Source organism: Trichosurus vulpecula, chromosome 5 (genome assembly GCF_011100635.1).
Source record: "Trichosurus vulpecula isolate mTriVul1 chromosome 5, mTriVul1.pri, whole genome shotgun sequence".
In the NCBI taxonomy this organism is placed as follows: Eukaryota; Metazoa; Chordata; class Mammalia; order Diprotodontia; family Phalangeridae; genus Trichosurus; species Trichosurus vulpecula.
The window spans coordinates 63,019,003-63,035,720 of record NC_050577.1 but is presented as its reverse complement, the minus strand read 5'-3'; the positions used below and the strand labels follow the sequence as shown (position 1 = coordinate 63,035,720).

General features: G+C 37.0%; 1 protein-coding gene across 1 annotated transcript in view; it reads left to right on the top strand.

Annotated features, from left to right (window-relative positions):
- C5H10orf67 (chromosome 5 C10orf67 homolog) overlaps positions 1-16,718 on the top strand; it is an 80,969-nt gene that overhangs the window by 26,175 nt on the left and 38,076 nt on the right. Inside the window, exons 7-9 of the mRNA XM_036760522.1 lie at positions 1,301-1,448; positions 2,601-2,659; positions 6,414-6,479. Of these exons, the coding sequence (XP_036616417.1) occupies positions 1,301-1,448; positions 2,601-2,659; positions 6,414-6,479 (273 nt within the window). The remainder of the gene's footprint in view (positions 1-1,300; positions 1,449-2,600; positions 2,660-6,413; positions 6,480-16,718) is intronic.

Here is a 16,718-nt window from a genome sequence, read left to right as displayed (position 1 = left end):
GTTCTATTAATTAAGATAATATATTGGGGGCTCGGAGTGAGTTTCATTACTTTTATTAGTAGCTATTCAGCATTTGTAGCTATGAGAGTTTTCATTTTTCAGTTCGACTGAAGATGGCTTTCAAAGCTCTAATTTATTTGTAGCATTCTAGGTAGCATGCTTTAGGAATCACTCTTCATCTTAGTTACCTGTTTTTTTTTTTTTTACAGCCATATACACTTTTAGAATAGAATAAGTGATACACAGAAATGTCATGATCCCTCTCCCCTGAACTAATATCTTTATAGACATAAGACTTAGTTGGATGTCTTACAGCTTGAGGTAAAGTTTGACTCTAGTTCTAAAAATCTGTTACATCTTCATTTTAAAGAAGAGTGTGGCAGTCAGAGAGGATATTCAGATGTTTTCAATAGCTTTGAAACAGACAAGAAAAAAAGACTAGCTGCCCAATAAGCTTCAGTTGCGTAAGAAAAAGACTCTACCATAATGGACATGGCAAGGTTTAAACAAAAGACACACATAATAAAAATGTAAATGAGTTTGCTTTACTAAAACTATAACTTTAAAGTCTTTTGTTGTAAGTTATCCTGAAACCTTCTTACAAGGTAATCACTGTTTGCATAGAGATTTAAACCGAAGTCTTCAATAGCATTAACCGCCTGCACAGTCCAAGTGTGACAGGCATGCAAAGCCACGTTAATGTTCAGAATATGAATTGCCTCTGGGTGGCTCCTGCACCAAGCAGAAAACCCACTGTGTGGCTATCGGCGGGCCTGATGGACTCCATGCGGCTCCCAGCCTGGAAACGTCACCAGTTTGACATGTGATGTGCTCTTCTTGACACTGGCAGCAGTGACACTGAGCGATAGCACAAAGGCAACAAGCCCCCCTCCTTAGCCGTGCACTTTGCAACCCCCTGGTGCTGCCCATCTACAGTCTCCCCAGCTTGCCTAGTTACGGACAGCACTTCAGAAACACACAGAGGGAAGTGTGGGTGGAGAGGCCCCAGCTGCCTCCCCGGACACAGCCTCCATAAGAAATTGACCTGAATGATGAGGGCGCACAAACAGTATGATATGCATTATTCCTGTCAATAAAATGTCCCCATGTGTTATGGTCTTTGTACATAATGTACTGCAGTCTTTCTTCCAGCAAGCTCTTTCATTTTCTCTATTCATAGGATAAATAAATGTGTAATAGAATTCAGAAAATGATATGATAGAGCTGCTGTATATTTATGGCTCTTGTGTGTTGCATATTTAAATCCTGGCTTAGAAATATGAAATTTCCGGTCTTTTAGGAATCCGGAACGGAAGAAAGCAGTGAGAAAGTGGCACATCTAGAAAAGGAAATTAGCGACCTCAGAAGGGAAAATGACAAACTGACGAAATTCATTACGAGTCTTGAAGAGAACCTTCAACTCTGTGAAAAGGCAAATACACTCTTAGGTAACATTTGAAGCAAGCTGTGAGCCAGCTGATGGGTACAAATCAGTCTGAGTCCCCCTAGGATTTCAATCGCAGACTGCCATGTATCAATCTTGCACATTTCTCTAGCCCTTTCGCTTGGTCTGTTTGGAATTTGGATCATTCCTATGGATGATCCATGATCTATTTCAGGGGAAAAGACTTTATTTTTTTTTTTAAGCATTCTTTTCTGGGCATTTGCTGCTCATTTCTAAACTTTACCATGTTAACATGGCAATATCATGATAGTTGTTTCAATCTTGCCTTTTGACTAATGTTTAAGAAACTTGATTAATCTGAAGTTTTCTATGCTTAGAGAAAACTATAAACAGTTAAGGCCTTTCAGTAATCTGTAATTCAAAAGTTACATTTTGCAAATATAATGTAAAAGTTATATTACGGACATGTAAAAGTTTAGATAATTATGCGTAAATATTTGAATATGCTTTGTGCAGAAACAGAATGCATCTTAGGAAACATGCTTCTTCGCTTCATTTTCTGGGGTTCATTTTAAAGCAGAAATGGGAATTTATATCACAAACTGTGGTTTCACCATCTCTTATAGCTGAATTACTAGATGTGTGTGCATTTATAAGTATGTTTTTATTATTTGCAGATATGAATGATCGTGCGTTAACTCCCTGGTGCTGTCATTAGGCTGATTGGTAAAAAGCTGAACTGCATGAAAATAGAACCAGGCCACCTAACAGTTACCAGGTCAACCATAAGACAGCAGCGCTCAAATCTGCCACCATCCAAAATGTCGAGATTCCACACTTTCACTTCTTATTTGCTCTCAAGCTTAGCAGGTGTAATCAAGAATGACCAGCTAACACTCTTCGTATTGGCTGTGACTAACAGCAGAGATGTCCCCAGCTCAGACTGAGGAGACGTGGTGGGCTCCGTGCCACACTTGGTTCTTTAACTTACTTCTTAATCTCCATCTGACCAGCAGGCTGAACAGCAGGAAGGAGGCTGGGAAGGTCAAGGGCGATTGTGAAGGTCACAGTCCTGCTAGGACTTTGGTCCGCTGTGCATTCCATTGGCTTACAGACTGACCTAGCGCACACAGTTGGAATGTATGGACAGAAGCATGTAATTTCATGGTCTGCTTTTCTCTTCTTTTGTTTTCAGAAGGTGAACTTTTGGCTATGAAACAAAAAATGGAGAAGGATCAGAAAATGATTCAAAAGGTACTGTAACTTTTTGACATTGATGAATGACCCTTTTTAATTGAAATATCTGCATGTATATAAATGAGCCAGGCTCATAGTACACAATATAAAATTTAATGCTTTCATTCCTATTCTGTGACCTTAGAAAAATTAGTACTCGTGGCAGTAGGTAACTCTTCTGATATCAAAGTAAGATAAGAGACTTCCAGGTTTATCCATGCCATAATAATAACCAATGGTAGGTCAATGTTTAAGTTTCAGATGGTTTTAATTTGCAAAACAATAAATTATTTTCAAGAGAGATAACATTACAGAAGTATTTTCAAAAGAAATGGTCATCTTGTGGGGCAAATTTCCTGTAGGAATTTATAGGGTAATTAGTATACCCTTCCTGAATCGTGAGAAATCTTCCACCCTCTCTCCCACCTCATTTTCAGCTCTGTGTGGAAAAGGAAAGGAGGCTAGATAAATAGTGGTATTTATTTGGTGAAGAACAGTAGGAGGAGAGGGAATGGAATCACAGAAGTGTAATTTCCATGTTTGTGTTTCTCTTATACAGAATAACATAGAGAGGAGCAAAAAGCCTAGAATACAGATGACTACATAGTTAGGGACTAACCTGAAAGTTCCATGGGTGGCTGCCTGGGGCCATAAACAGTGAAGAAAACAATTCAACCAGAATCTTTATTCAGAGCCTCAAGTTACTGGTTGAAGATATTTTCTGTGACTTCTTCCTTCCCTCACTCCAAGTCTTGGACTTTGGGATAAGTTTGCTTTGGTTCCCTTTCTCTTTTGTTATTGATGGAACCAGTTATTCATTATCATTAGCTTTGTCTTGTGTACACTTATCTCTAATAACAAATGACTGTCCTTATAAAGTCAATGTATTCAAAACTTCTTTTACTAAACTATTTATTTCCAATATACATCATAGACTTTTAATGAATTATTGTTGAAATCATAATGCCTTGGACTTGAGTCTTACTTGAGTGATTGCTTAAGTTTATACCAAAGAATATTTGAGTTACTTATGATCTGACTCCATTTTGCTAGTTTGGGAGTCTATCACTGGGCCTTTGCCTGAAGGATTCTCAGCTTGATAGGACCTGCCTAAGCTTTGTTGCTTTATTGAGATATTCTTTCAAGAACCCAGAGCCACCAATATATTATGATGAGACAAAAGAGTAGTGCTTAAGAGGAGGCCCAAGTTGATATCCACCCATTAATGAGCACTGTTGGGGCCCAGTCATTCAACCTGTTTCAAAATCAGGTGAGAATATTCTTTCCTAGCCCAAATCTTTCCATCTCATAGTCACAAAGAACAATTCTAGTACTTTTTTTCCAAACAACAGCCCTTCAGATTCTTGAAGACAGCAGTCATATTCCCTCTGTCTTTTCTTCTCCAAGTCAAAGTTTTCCAGTTCCTCTAACCTCAAGCACAGGTCATCCTCCCAAGTCTGAAATGAACTCCCTCTTCACTTCTTCCTCTTAGAATTCTAATCTTCCTTCAAATTTTAGCCCAAATACTATCTCCTATATGTGATTTCCCCCTCTGATTCCCTAGCGGCTAGTTACCCTGTCCCCCAATTACACTGGATTTATTTTATATGTGTTTTGTATACACTTGTATAGCAGGGAATTGACAGGAGTTGATTTTATGGAGCAGATTGGGAGACCCAATTGGGCAGGGGTCCCCTGATCACCCACCCCCTCCCTTGCCTAACCTTGTCTGTCTACATGTTGTTTACTCTGATAAAATGTGAGTTCCTTGACTTGAAGCCAAATTTTGACATTTTGCACCTTCCATCCATAATTCCTAGTTTTGCCCGCCGGGGCTAAGCAGAACAAGACTACATTAATTCTTTTTTTCCACAGTATTCTTTGAATACTGTGAGCCAGTGATCATGTTCCACCTAAACCTCCCAAGTTACTTCAAATAAGATGCATATGGTGTGAAATCAGTGCCCTTCCACATAATGTTGTTCTCTTTTAGATGCTCAATTTATTAATGTTCTTCCTAAAGTGTAATCACCAAAACTGAACATGATACTCCAGAAGTGAATTCAGACCAGTGCAGTATGACTCTCTTCCCTAGTACTCAACAATGTCCCTCTTTTAATGCACCCTGGATTTGTTTTCTCTTTCTTGGTTATGATGTCTCACTGTTGACTAACATCAAGCTTGAGGTCTACTTAAACCCAAAAATCTTGTTTAAAAAATAAACTTCCTAATTATGTTGATATATTTTTAAAACTCCATAATAACTTCCAAGGAACCCTCCTCTCCTCATAGAAGCCCTTCATTTGACAAAAGCAAACAAAAACAGTTCAATACAACCAGCTGATATTGTGGCAGTGACTGACAAAATATACATCATTCTGTCACCGTAGTTCCTCACCTGTCTATACGAGGAAGAGAGTTTGTTTCATCACTCATTCATGAAAAGGCTGAGTTCTACTGCCCTTTAGCCTTACTTTCGTTAAGATTATTGTAGTCATTGTGTTTATTTTTCTCCTTGTCTTGCTTTTTTCACTTTCCATCAGTTTATCCAAGTCTTCCCATGTTTCTTTGAATTCATATTTGTTGTTTCTTCAGGTGCATAATATTTCATTACATCCATAGTACACAGTTTGTTCAACTTTGTTTCCAGCTTTTTGCTGTCACAAAAGTGCTGCTATGAATATTATGGTACCATAATATACATGTGCCATCATTTATTCAGCCAGTCCCTAATTGATGGGCCCCTCCTTAGTTTACAGTTCTTTGTCACCACAAAAAGAACTGCTATGAATATTTTTGTACATTTGAATCTTTTTTCCTCTTTACTTGACCTCTTTGGAGTATAAGTTTAGTAATGGAGTCACAGAGCTAAAGGGTTTGCACAATTTAGTGACTTTTTGGGAATAGTTCAAAATGACTTCCCAAAATAACTGGACCCAACTCCACCAACAATGCATTAACGCCCCTGTTTTCTTGTAGCCTCTCCAATATTTGTCATTCCCCTGTTTTGTCAACTTTGCCAACCGATGGGCCGCAGTCAGATGAAACCTTTCAGTTGATGATGTAACTTATATTTCTCTAATTATCAGGGACTTAGAGAATTTTTTCTATGCCATTAATAGTTTGCATTTCTTCTTTTGGTCACTGTTTATATCCTTTAACCACTTATCCCCAGGTCTTTGTCAAATGAATTGCTTGTCACCTGGCAGCCAGTTCTCTGGAGATGAGGTGTTAGACTTTCAGGAATAATTGTAAATAAACTGGATTTTTTAAAAATATTTTGAATGTATATATAATTGCAATATACTGTAATAATAACCAGTAAAATACCACATTTGGTCCTCATAGTGACCCTGAGGTAGGTAACAGCAACTAAGTGTCACAGTGGATAGAGCGCTGGGCCTGAAGTCAGGAAGATATGAGTTCAAATCTGCCTCTTTTGCAACTCTAGGCACATCACTTAACCTCTGCCTCAGTTTCTCATCTGTAAAATAGGGATAATAGTAGCACCTGCCTCTCAGGGTTGTTGTGAGGACCAAATGAGGTAATATTCATAAAGCACATAGCACAGTGCCTGGCACATAGTAAATGCTATGTGAATGTTAGCTATTATCATTATTAATATAATGTCATTTTTCTTGAATTCAAGATTATTTGAAAAGCTCTCTCATGTCATTTAGACTAAAATTAATTTCATTGAAGTCTATTGAACAGAAAGAATTTTAAATAGATTCTTATATTTAATCAGAATTTAATATACTTTTCATTTCAGTTAACCTTAATGAAAGACAAATTAAGTGAGGATCTTGATCAAGAGAAAAGGGCAGTTGAAGACATGGTAAGGGTCTTTACCTTTATTTCCTCTCTCTTCCTCCCTCCAACTCATGCCTATTACACTAGAAATCATCGTTTTCATATTTTGAATTTTCTTTGCATATTTATTGATCAAGAAATATTCATTCTTGCTATTCTAAATACTCTAAATTATACAATTTGGTAAACTATGGAAATATTTTTTTTGTGGTGCATGCTTTGTTAAAGATATTCAAGAACCATTAAGCGTGAGTCCACACTAATATAAGGGGTTTGCTAGTCTTAGTCAGTTTCCAGAAATGACAGCCACAGAAGGGCCCTCGCTAGATATTTTGGCATCCTGTGGTAGTCTCATAAGAACACTACCCTTTTTATTCTCTTTTTACAGAGCTTTCCAGACGGCTGGTCCTTTATTTTATCGGTTGACTTTTTTTTTTTGCTCCCCCCTTCCCCCCAGCTGATGGTGTATTTTGGCTTTCAACTGATCAGCACTAATATGTCTTTGTTATAGTCAACTGACTGTGTTTATTATAATAAAAAATAAGACACAGCTTGACTTGCGTCCTAAATGTGCTGGAAAAGAATATGATACTGTTGGGAAGAGAAAAGGTTGTTCATAGAAAATCAGCCCCACTTCAGATATTGAAACGTTTGCTTTTTTCTAGGTTGTCACACTTTGTGCCAAGTCATGACTGCTTTCCTTATTTTGTTTTGTGGCTCTTAGCTTCATGTGCTTCGGGTTCCTTGTCATAGAAATTAATGAAAAACAATGCCCTAGGACCACAATGAGGGCCTTCTATGGGACTGAGTTGTAAATGCAGAAAACAAAGACAATTTCAGTTTTCTTTTCAACCAAAACCTTCCTTTTGTAACACACATGTATATATAATCCTGAGAACTCTAGATATTTGAGATATCTCTATCCATATTTATATTTGTATATCTGAGAGAAGAGGATTTGGTTTCTTTTATATGCCTAGATCTATATCTACTATCTATCCATCTATCTCTAGCTCTATCTATCTATATACACGCACCATACACACAAACACACACACATATATACATGTACACATATATATACACACAAAATTATATATATAGTATATGTGTGTGTGTATGTGTGTGTGTGTGTGTGTGTGTGTGTATACACAAAACAAAATAAGGAAAGCAGCCATGAGTTGGTACAAAGTATGATGACCTAAAAAAAGCAAAAGTTTCAATATCTGAAGAATTTTCTATGAATCACCTTTTATCTTCCCAACAGTATCATGTTCTTTTCTGACACATTTAGGACACACATATCTATAGGGTGTTCCTAAAGTCTGGACACATAGGAAATGTGGAGTTATTGCATTGAGTTCATGTGAATCTTGCAAAGCACGTCAACCTTTGCATTACAAATGATGGAAATCATATTGAAGACATTATTTGTTAATATTCCAATTAAATAAAATGTTGTTGAAAATTTCATTCATTTCATTTCTTGAAAATATGCATTTTTGCCTATGTGTCCAGACTTTAGGAACACCCTGTATATATGTATGGAGAGATAGACAGACACGCAGACAGACAGATGGATGGATGGACAGACACATAGATAGATAGACAGACAGACAGACAGATGTATGCATGTATACATGTAGCTAGATATAGATATATAAAAGAGACCAAACCTTCTCTTAGAGGTTTAGTTCCAGATGGGATTGATCTCCTTTACCCTCCCTTGCCTCCTCTGCTCCTCATTTCTCTTTCATTCCTTCAAAGCCCAGCCTTTTTCGTTTGCAAATACTGAACCTTCCAGATGTTTGTATATTAAGGCTTTGATTTGATTCATATTATGAATCATCATTTTTGTAGATTATAAACTCAGCTTTATGTTATTGTTTTGAAAGTGGAAGTGTGTAAGATCTACATGAATATACCTACAATGCTTTTATGGCTTGTCTCTATTATAGCAGTCCAGACCAGCATACTTGGTGAAATTCTTTGCCTCTTACTGTACTCACTGTACTGTACTGACTGTAGTTTTAATTAATGTTAATAGAATTATTCCCCAAAGGGCTAGGAGGGCACATGGGACATCCTCCTAACTAAAGATATTTCTGGCTTTTAAGCTGAACCTGTTCTGATCGACTACCAATACCTGCTCTCCTATCTGGGTTCTTCTCTCAGGTCTATGTGTGGAATAGGATGGTAGTTTTCACTTCTCCCCCTGTTCTCTCTCTCTCTCTCTCCCTCCCTCTCTCTCCCTCTCTCTCTCCCTCTCTCTCCCTCTCTCTCTCTCTCTCTCTCCCTCCCTCTTTCTCTCTCTCTCTCTCTCCCCTCCCCTCTTTTCTCTCCTCTCTCTCTCTCTCTCTCTCTCTCTCTCTCTCTCTCTCTCTCTCTCTCTCTCTCTCTCTCTCTGTTCCTCTCTCTCACTCTCCCCCTCCCTCTCTCTCGCTCTCTCTCCCTCTCCCACCTTCCCCCTCCCTCTCCCTCCCTCCCTCTCTCTCTCTGTCTCTCTCTCTCTCTCTCACACACACACACACACATCTCATGCTTTTAAGGGGTGTTGCTTCTGCTGACAACAGGGCTCTTACAAAGTGTAAAATGTATTTTACAAAAAACCTATAGGAGGAAGCATCTTAGTCTTTGTGGAAATCTGAATTGTGCTGGCATGAGAGAACACAGTAGTGAAGAGTAAATAGTTAATTTTTCACTTTGGGCAGAAATTGTCCATTATGGTTACATTCTGTGAAAAGTATTTTTCTATAGCAAATAAGTAGCTATGATTCTGAGAAGTCATTCCTAGAGTGAGTCATCAGAAAGGACCCTAGGAAGTGAGTAGAACTAGTGATCTGAGCCAAGAAAATGGTTATCAGTTGCTGGCCTCAGGACAGAGAAGTGGGCTGAGACACATGGGTTCCTGCAACGGCAAAGAGTTTGGGTGGATGCAGAGATATTAACTACTGCTGGGTTGTTGGAGGGCACTAGCCCTTGGTGGTGATGGTGATGGTGATGGTGTGTGTATGTATGCACATGTACCTATATGTGTGTGTACACACACACATGTACATGTGCATGCTTCCTCCCTGTGGGGACTGTAGTCCTGTAACTTTCCTCATGGCCCTTGGGAAGCATACAGTGTAACTGCCACTGGCTGCCATCCCCAGGGTCCTTTCACCATGATACCTCCTTTTCAGGTCCACCTTCCCCCCATTCTTCACATGAGTTAAGACCTGGTCTTTCTTTCTACAGTTGCACCCTCCAATGGCATTGTCTTTGCCCCAGGTGCAGTTTTGGCTTGGCCACAACTTTACGTGGAAGTCCAACCAAGGTCTGCAAGGTTGGAAAAAAAAGAAATGCAAATATATTTCTGGCTATTTTGAAAAAGTGATATGGTGTAAGGAGACTCCACTGATGATAGTGCCTTCCAATGAGGCCATATGACACTAGTTTCAGATCCTAGTTTAAAACCACAGGTGAGGAAACAAAGTTGTGCCAAGTGGAACCAACTTTTACAAATGGCTAATGAATGTGATTTGGGAAACCAAGCAGGTAAGGGAAGAGAGGCCAGGACTTCCAAAGACCTGGAGTAGTTGGATCTCTCTGAGGTACAAAGGAAACAGCTGTGAGTTCATGAAATTCCATTGTCTCTGACCACAGCACGTTTTTAACTTTTACTCCAGGTTGACCTGGTCTTGAAACTGACTTGTCACCTCCAACTGTTTGAGCTGGTTTCTTCATCCACTTAGTCTTTATTGTATGGATGAACACGCCAAACTCCTTTGAGGATTACTGATGTGTGCCAAGAGGCTTTGTAATATTCTAGGCCTAGATGCAATCAGTACGATGTCATCTACAAACAAAAGATTCTGGGGAATGCCATCATCTTCCATATGGAGTCTTTCTTCACCCTGGACTCTAGACTATATCTCTCTCATCAGCAGTGAATATCTTTGGCATCTCTGTCATCACTGGTGAATATCTTTGGCAATCAGACATCTCTCTCCCTGTTTTATGCCTCACTTGATGTTAATAATCAGAGAATCCTTGAACAGTTATTTCTGCTGCTATTTCTTCCAAGTAATCTACAACGATTTTGAGATTCTTTGTTGTAAAAGAATCTACTGAATCAAATGCTTTTTTTGAGTAATCAACAAATAATAAGCACAATACGATCTTATTCTGTATGTTCCAGTTAATTATGAAATATTAAGGTCACAGTCTTTAACTAATTGCTGAATTTTGGTTGAGAAAGCCTACTTTTCTCTTCTTCTGTTTTCATGAAGGATTTCCCTCAGTCCATTTATAGTAGATTGTGCCAAAGTTTAATAAGAAGTGTTTAGTGGGTAAACCTAATCAACAATCTTATTAGGAAAACCAGTAAAGGTCAATATACTTACCAACCTAGTATCTACTCAGTTACTAATCAGAAGAGTTGCAAGTGTTAAAATATCTTCCCTTTGCATTTAGTTTTGCTTGGTATATTTTATACAAATTATTAGAGGATAGGTCTATTGATTTTTAATAATTTTTTTCTGTTATTTTAGAGCTAACAATTTCATGTCTTAGCTTTATCTTTTTATTAGTTATTAGAAATAGCTTATATTTTTAAGAATATGGAAGTTAGGATAGAATCATACTTCTGTTGAAAAAAGTCATTCTTAAATCAACAATTTTCTTTTTTAACCATTGAAAGCCCTACAGAATTGAAGCATCAAAATATTTTATCACCAAAATACATTATTTGCCTTAAGTGTTAATAGTCTTGGAAAAATATAAATATGAATGCTTTAAGGTCTTTAAACCTACGGCTTTTGGTAAAATAAAACTGAATACATTTGTGTCCTTAATGTAATTTCAATATGTTTCTAAAGAAAAAAATAGGTTTTTTTTCTGCCCAGTGTTTTGATAAAAAAGTATCTTTTGTAAAAAACTTTTTGAAGGGTGAACCAAAAACTCAAACAAATCTTTAAATGCCACTATTAATTCTATTAATATTAGATAATATTCTTAATATTAGATAATATTAGATAATAATTAGATATTAATATTAGATAATAATATTAATATTAATAATTCTAACTATTATTCTTTTTTCTTTTGTCCAGATAGAAGTTGTGAAATAAAGGTTTTGTTCTAACTTTATTTAGACTAAACTTTGTGATTTTATCAGTGAAAAGTTCCCAGTGGCAGACTTTCTCTATCAATGCAAATTGGCACCTTCTTTGCAACTATCTTAGAGAATCACCTGAGAATAGGAGTGTAACCACTGGTTTGCTCGGTGGTTTACTTAAGGTCAAAACTGAATCTAGGTCTTTCGGACTCCCCAAATAAAATGTTTTTATTTATTTTTGATTTGAAAACAAGAAATAAAAGGTCACAATAGAACAGCAACAAATGGTCATCTCCTGTGCGTTTGGTGGGCTAATGCTACCTTTTAACTAATGACATTATAATGTTTAGCAAATATCAAGAGAAGCATTCGTCGTCAGATTTGTATTAAAGATGCAAACTAAAAGCAGAAATACTGATACAGATACTGATGAACTTGGCACTAGGAAACTGTGTCCACTTCAAGGTCTTTGACTATAGACTTTTAAAAGATAATTTAAAAATACATTTTTATTGATATATTTTGTTTTTTACATCACCAGAATTTCTCCCAGTATCCCATATAACAAATAACTCTTCCTCCTCTCAGAGAGCCGTCCTATACAACACATCATATTTTTTATTTTATTATTGATTAATCAATTTATTTTTAGTTTTAAACAGTTGCTTCCATAAGATTTTGAGTTCTTTGTGCTATAAGAAATGAGGAGCAGACAGACTTCATTATAACCTGGAATGACTTATACGAACTGATGCTGAGTGAGGGGAGCAGAACCAGGGATCAATATACATGATTACAGACACACGGTATCTGTAAGGACTAACTTTGATAGACTTGACTCCTCTCATCAATGCAAGGTTCAAAGACAGCTCCAAAAGACTCATGATGGAAAAAGCTATGCACATCCAGAAAAAGAACTATGGAGTCTGAATGCAGATTGAGGCAAACTTTTGCTCTCTCTCTTTTTTTTTCCTTTTTCTTTTTTGGTTTCATTTCTCGTTTCTCATGATTCTTTCCATTGGTTCTAATTCTTCATACCACTGGACTATTATGTAAATAAGTTCAATGTGAAGGTATACATAGAACCTACATTGCCATCTTGGGGGCTTGGAGGGAGGAGTGAGAGGGAGAGAAAATTTGGAACCCAAAAACTTGTGGAACTGAGTGTTGTAAACTAAAAATAAAAATAAATTTAAAAAAACCTTTTAAAAAAAGATTTTGAGTTCTAAATTCCCCCCCTTCCCCCCCCCCCCACGCCGATGGTGTGCGGTCTTGTATAGGCTCTACATATATATTAATATTAAATATATTTTCACATTAGTCATGTTGTATAGAAGAATGAAAACCAATGGGAGGACCCACAAGATAGAAGAAACAAACAAACAGACAAAAAGGGAGGCAATTGTATGCTTCGATCTGCATTTAGACTTCACGGTTTTTTTCTGGATGTAGACAGCATTTTCCACCATGAGTCATTAGATCCTTGCATTGCTGATCAGAGCTAAGTCTATTAAGGTTAGTCATTGCACAGTGTTGCTGTTACTGTGTACAATGTTCTCCTGATTCTGCTCACTTCACTCAGCATCATTTCATGTAAGCCTTTTTCCAGGTTTTTCTGAAATCTGTCTGCTCATCATTTCTTATAGCACAATAGTATTCCATTACATTCATTTGCTACAACTTATTCATCCATTCCCCAGTTGATGGGCATCCCCTCAATTTCCAAAAGAGCTGCTATAAATATTTCGTGGGTCCTTTTCTCATTTTTATGATCTCTTTAGGTTACAGACATAGTACTGGTATTGCTGGGTCAAAGGGAGGCACAGTTTCATATCCCTTTGGTCATAGTTCCAAATTGCTCTCCAGAATGGTTGGATCAGTTCACAACTCCTCCAACAAGCATTAGTGTTCCAATTTTCCCACATCTTCTCCAACATTTATCATTTTCCTGTTTTGCCATGCTAGCCAATCTGATAGGTGTGAACACAACATATTTTTTAAAGAAAAAAGAAAAAGAGAAAAAAGCAAGCAAAATTGATAAATATATTTTAAAAGTCTGAAAGTATATGCAGTATTCCACACCCTGCAAAGGAGTGAGGTGGGAGTGTTGTGGGTTTTTTTTTTTGTATTTCTTCTTTGGAACCATTGTTTGTAATTTTGTAATATTCATGTTTGATTTTTTGTACTTACAATTCTTTCCATTTATATTACTATCATTAGTTTGTTGTTTTTGTTTTGTGCTTTTTGGACTCTGATTACTTCATTCTGCATCAGATAATGTAAGTCCTTCCATGCTTCTCTGTATTTATCATATTCATCATTTCTTGCGACATAGTAATATTCTTTTACATTTATGCATCACAATTTATTTAGCCATTCGTCAGCTGATGGACATCTACTTTGTTTACACTTCTTTACTACTACAACACTGTGTTGTTATAAATATTTTGGTTCATGTGGGGACTTCTTATCAATGACCTCTTTGGGGTATATGTGTAGTAGTGGCACCTATGGGTCAAAGGTTATGAACATTTTAGGTTATGGTCATTTTATTTGCATAATTCCAGATTGCTTTCCAAAATGTTTGTACTGTCTCACAGCTCCACCAACAATGCATCGGTGCACCTATCTTCCTTCTAGCATGGAATCTTTTCATTTTTTGTCAATTTAACCAATTTGATGGATATGACACAATGTGCATTTTTCTTGTTATTAGTCATTTGTAGCATTCTTTCACATGCATAATAGTTTAGAATCCTTCTTTTGAGACCTGTGTACATATTTCTTGACCATTTATCTATTGGCTTTTGACTGACCACAGATTCAGCAAAGAATTGAGCTAGTCAGAAGGGATTTGAAATGCATGTGCAAAGATCACCTTATTCTTAAGTCCTTAAAGACACATTTCAAATTGGTGACATAATTTCACACTTCTATCTTTGTCTCATGGTTTTAAACTGTACTGCAAACAGCTCTTTTTTAAGAGCTTAGGCTAATTAAAATGATGTTATAGTCAGCTATACATCAATATCATTTGAGTATGCAAACTCTTGTGTCAAACTAAGCATGAAATTCTATGAGGCGTAGACACCAATATCATTATCCATTATTCTGCTGAAATGGAAGTGAGAATAGAAAGCAAGCTTTTATTTAATTTAAGTTGCATGAAATAGCTTTTGCAACTGAGACATTTCTTATGTTTTTCAATTTGGACTTCAGTATGTACTGTACTCAGCAGTTCTAGCTTAGCAAATGGCACATCACACTCAGCATTTCTAACTTAATAATTTGTGTTTAACTTGTTTTAGATAAATCTGTGGTGAGTGGACTTCTGTTATATTATTCAAGATGGTGGTTTTATTTAGTCATCTGCAATTGCACTTGCCAATAATGACAGAACTCATGCTGGTCATTGAAACACACTGCTTATCATACTGAATTGGGGATAAGGATAGGGACTGGACCTGTGATTTCATTGATATAGGGAAATCCTGGATGAGGAAATTCCCTCTATAAATGCAAATCTGTACCTCCTCTGTAGCACATATTCTTAGAGAGTTGTCTTGAACACTAAGAGGCTAAAGTGACTTACCCAAGGTCTCCTAGCCAGTATGTGTCAGAGGCAGGAGTAGAATTCAAGTCTTCTTAACTTCAAGGCTAGTACTATATTAACCTCCCCCACCGCCATGCTTTGAGTGTGCTGTGTAAGAATAGAGGCATCAAAGATACCCCAGGTTTGAAAGAAATAAGAAATTGTGATGAGTAACTAGAGAATCCACCTGGATTATTTAAGCTCCTGCTACAGGCCTAACAGTATACTAGATGCTAAGGGTACGAAGACAAAAAAAAATGAAGCAATTCCTCCTTTCAACAGATATATGTTCTATTTGGGGAAAAAAGTAGTAAAGATGGCCTTAATATTGGCAGATCTGATGATTCTACTGGCTGGAGGGTTATGGAATTTGAGGTTAACTAGAAGAAATCTTTCTTTCAGTTGCTAAAGGAAAACTTTGACAATGAACAAGATATTGGTAGCTGTCTTTCAGTGATTGGAAAATATTTCCCTTTATCTGCTTCTTCTTTTACTATTGGCCTTTACTTCCATTCTCTTATAGAATATCTGGTATTCTTCCATATTATCTAACTAAAGAGTTATCCATAGGAGGAAAAAAGTTACATCATAGAGAAAGAACACTGCTTGGCTTAAGAGACTGTCCCCTGCATGTATTCCATTTTGCTTGAGTGTTTTCTCTGTGATTTCCTAGGAAACCACATATTTTTGTGTGTTGAGGTATTTGCCTTTGGATATGGGAAAGGGAGGAAATGTATACAGTTAGTTATTGTAGAGATTTTAAGTTTCAAATGTTCTGATCCAATAGGGGATGCTGTCCTTTAAATTTAAACATTTTAAGAGACTTTCAAGTGGCTTCTCTTTTGTGAATTCATTAATCTGGACATACCTGGTCACTGGGTCTGTTAAACATACATGCACTCCCACACATATACTATATGCTTGGTGGTTTACTCATTGGGGTATAGACAGTCCATTTCTATCATGGTACATCGAGTCTTTGTAGTGCTAGTAATTAAACTGTTGAGTAGAATTTAACACTGAAAGTCAGAAAATTAACAAGAGACAAAAAAGGTTATACCGTACAAATAGTATTAGATTAAGAGCCAGAAGATATGGGCTTGAATCCCAACTTTGTGATTCTCTACATGAGTGGCCCTAGCCATTTTACCTCTCTAGGATTTAGTTTCATTGTCTACTGAATGAAAGAGGGTTAGACTAAAGAATTGCTAAGGTACCTTTCAGCACTATATGTTATGATCTATCTTTGTGACTAGTTACAAGGATTCACCTGCTTTCTTTGATTTATTTTAAAATAAAAACATCATGACCCCTCAAACCTTTTCAAAACAGATATTATTCACCAAAGATAAAGTATATTCAGCTGTCTCCATCATTTAGGACACCCAAAATCCTAAAGACGGTAAAAAGCAACAACCCATAAGCTGTGAGCTCAGTGACCCTGAGCTTGCTCAGCACCCTTGCCCCAACCCCCACACTACTGACAGTGATGCTGTACTAAGAGACATAAAGACCTGACAGATGCTTACAACAAAACTCCCATACGCAGTTCCACCTTCCCTCTTTCCAGT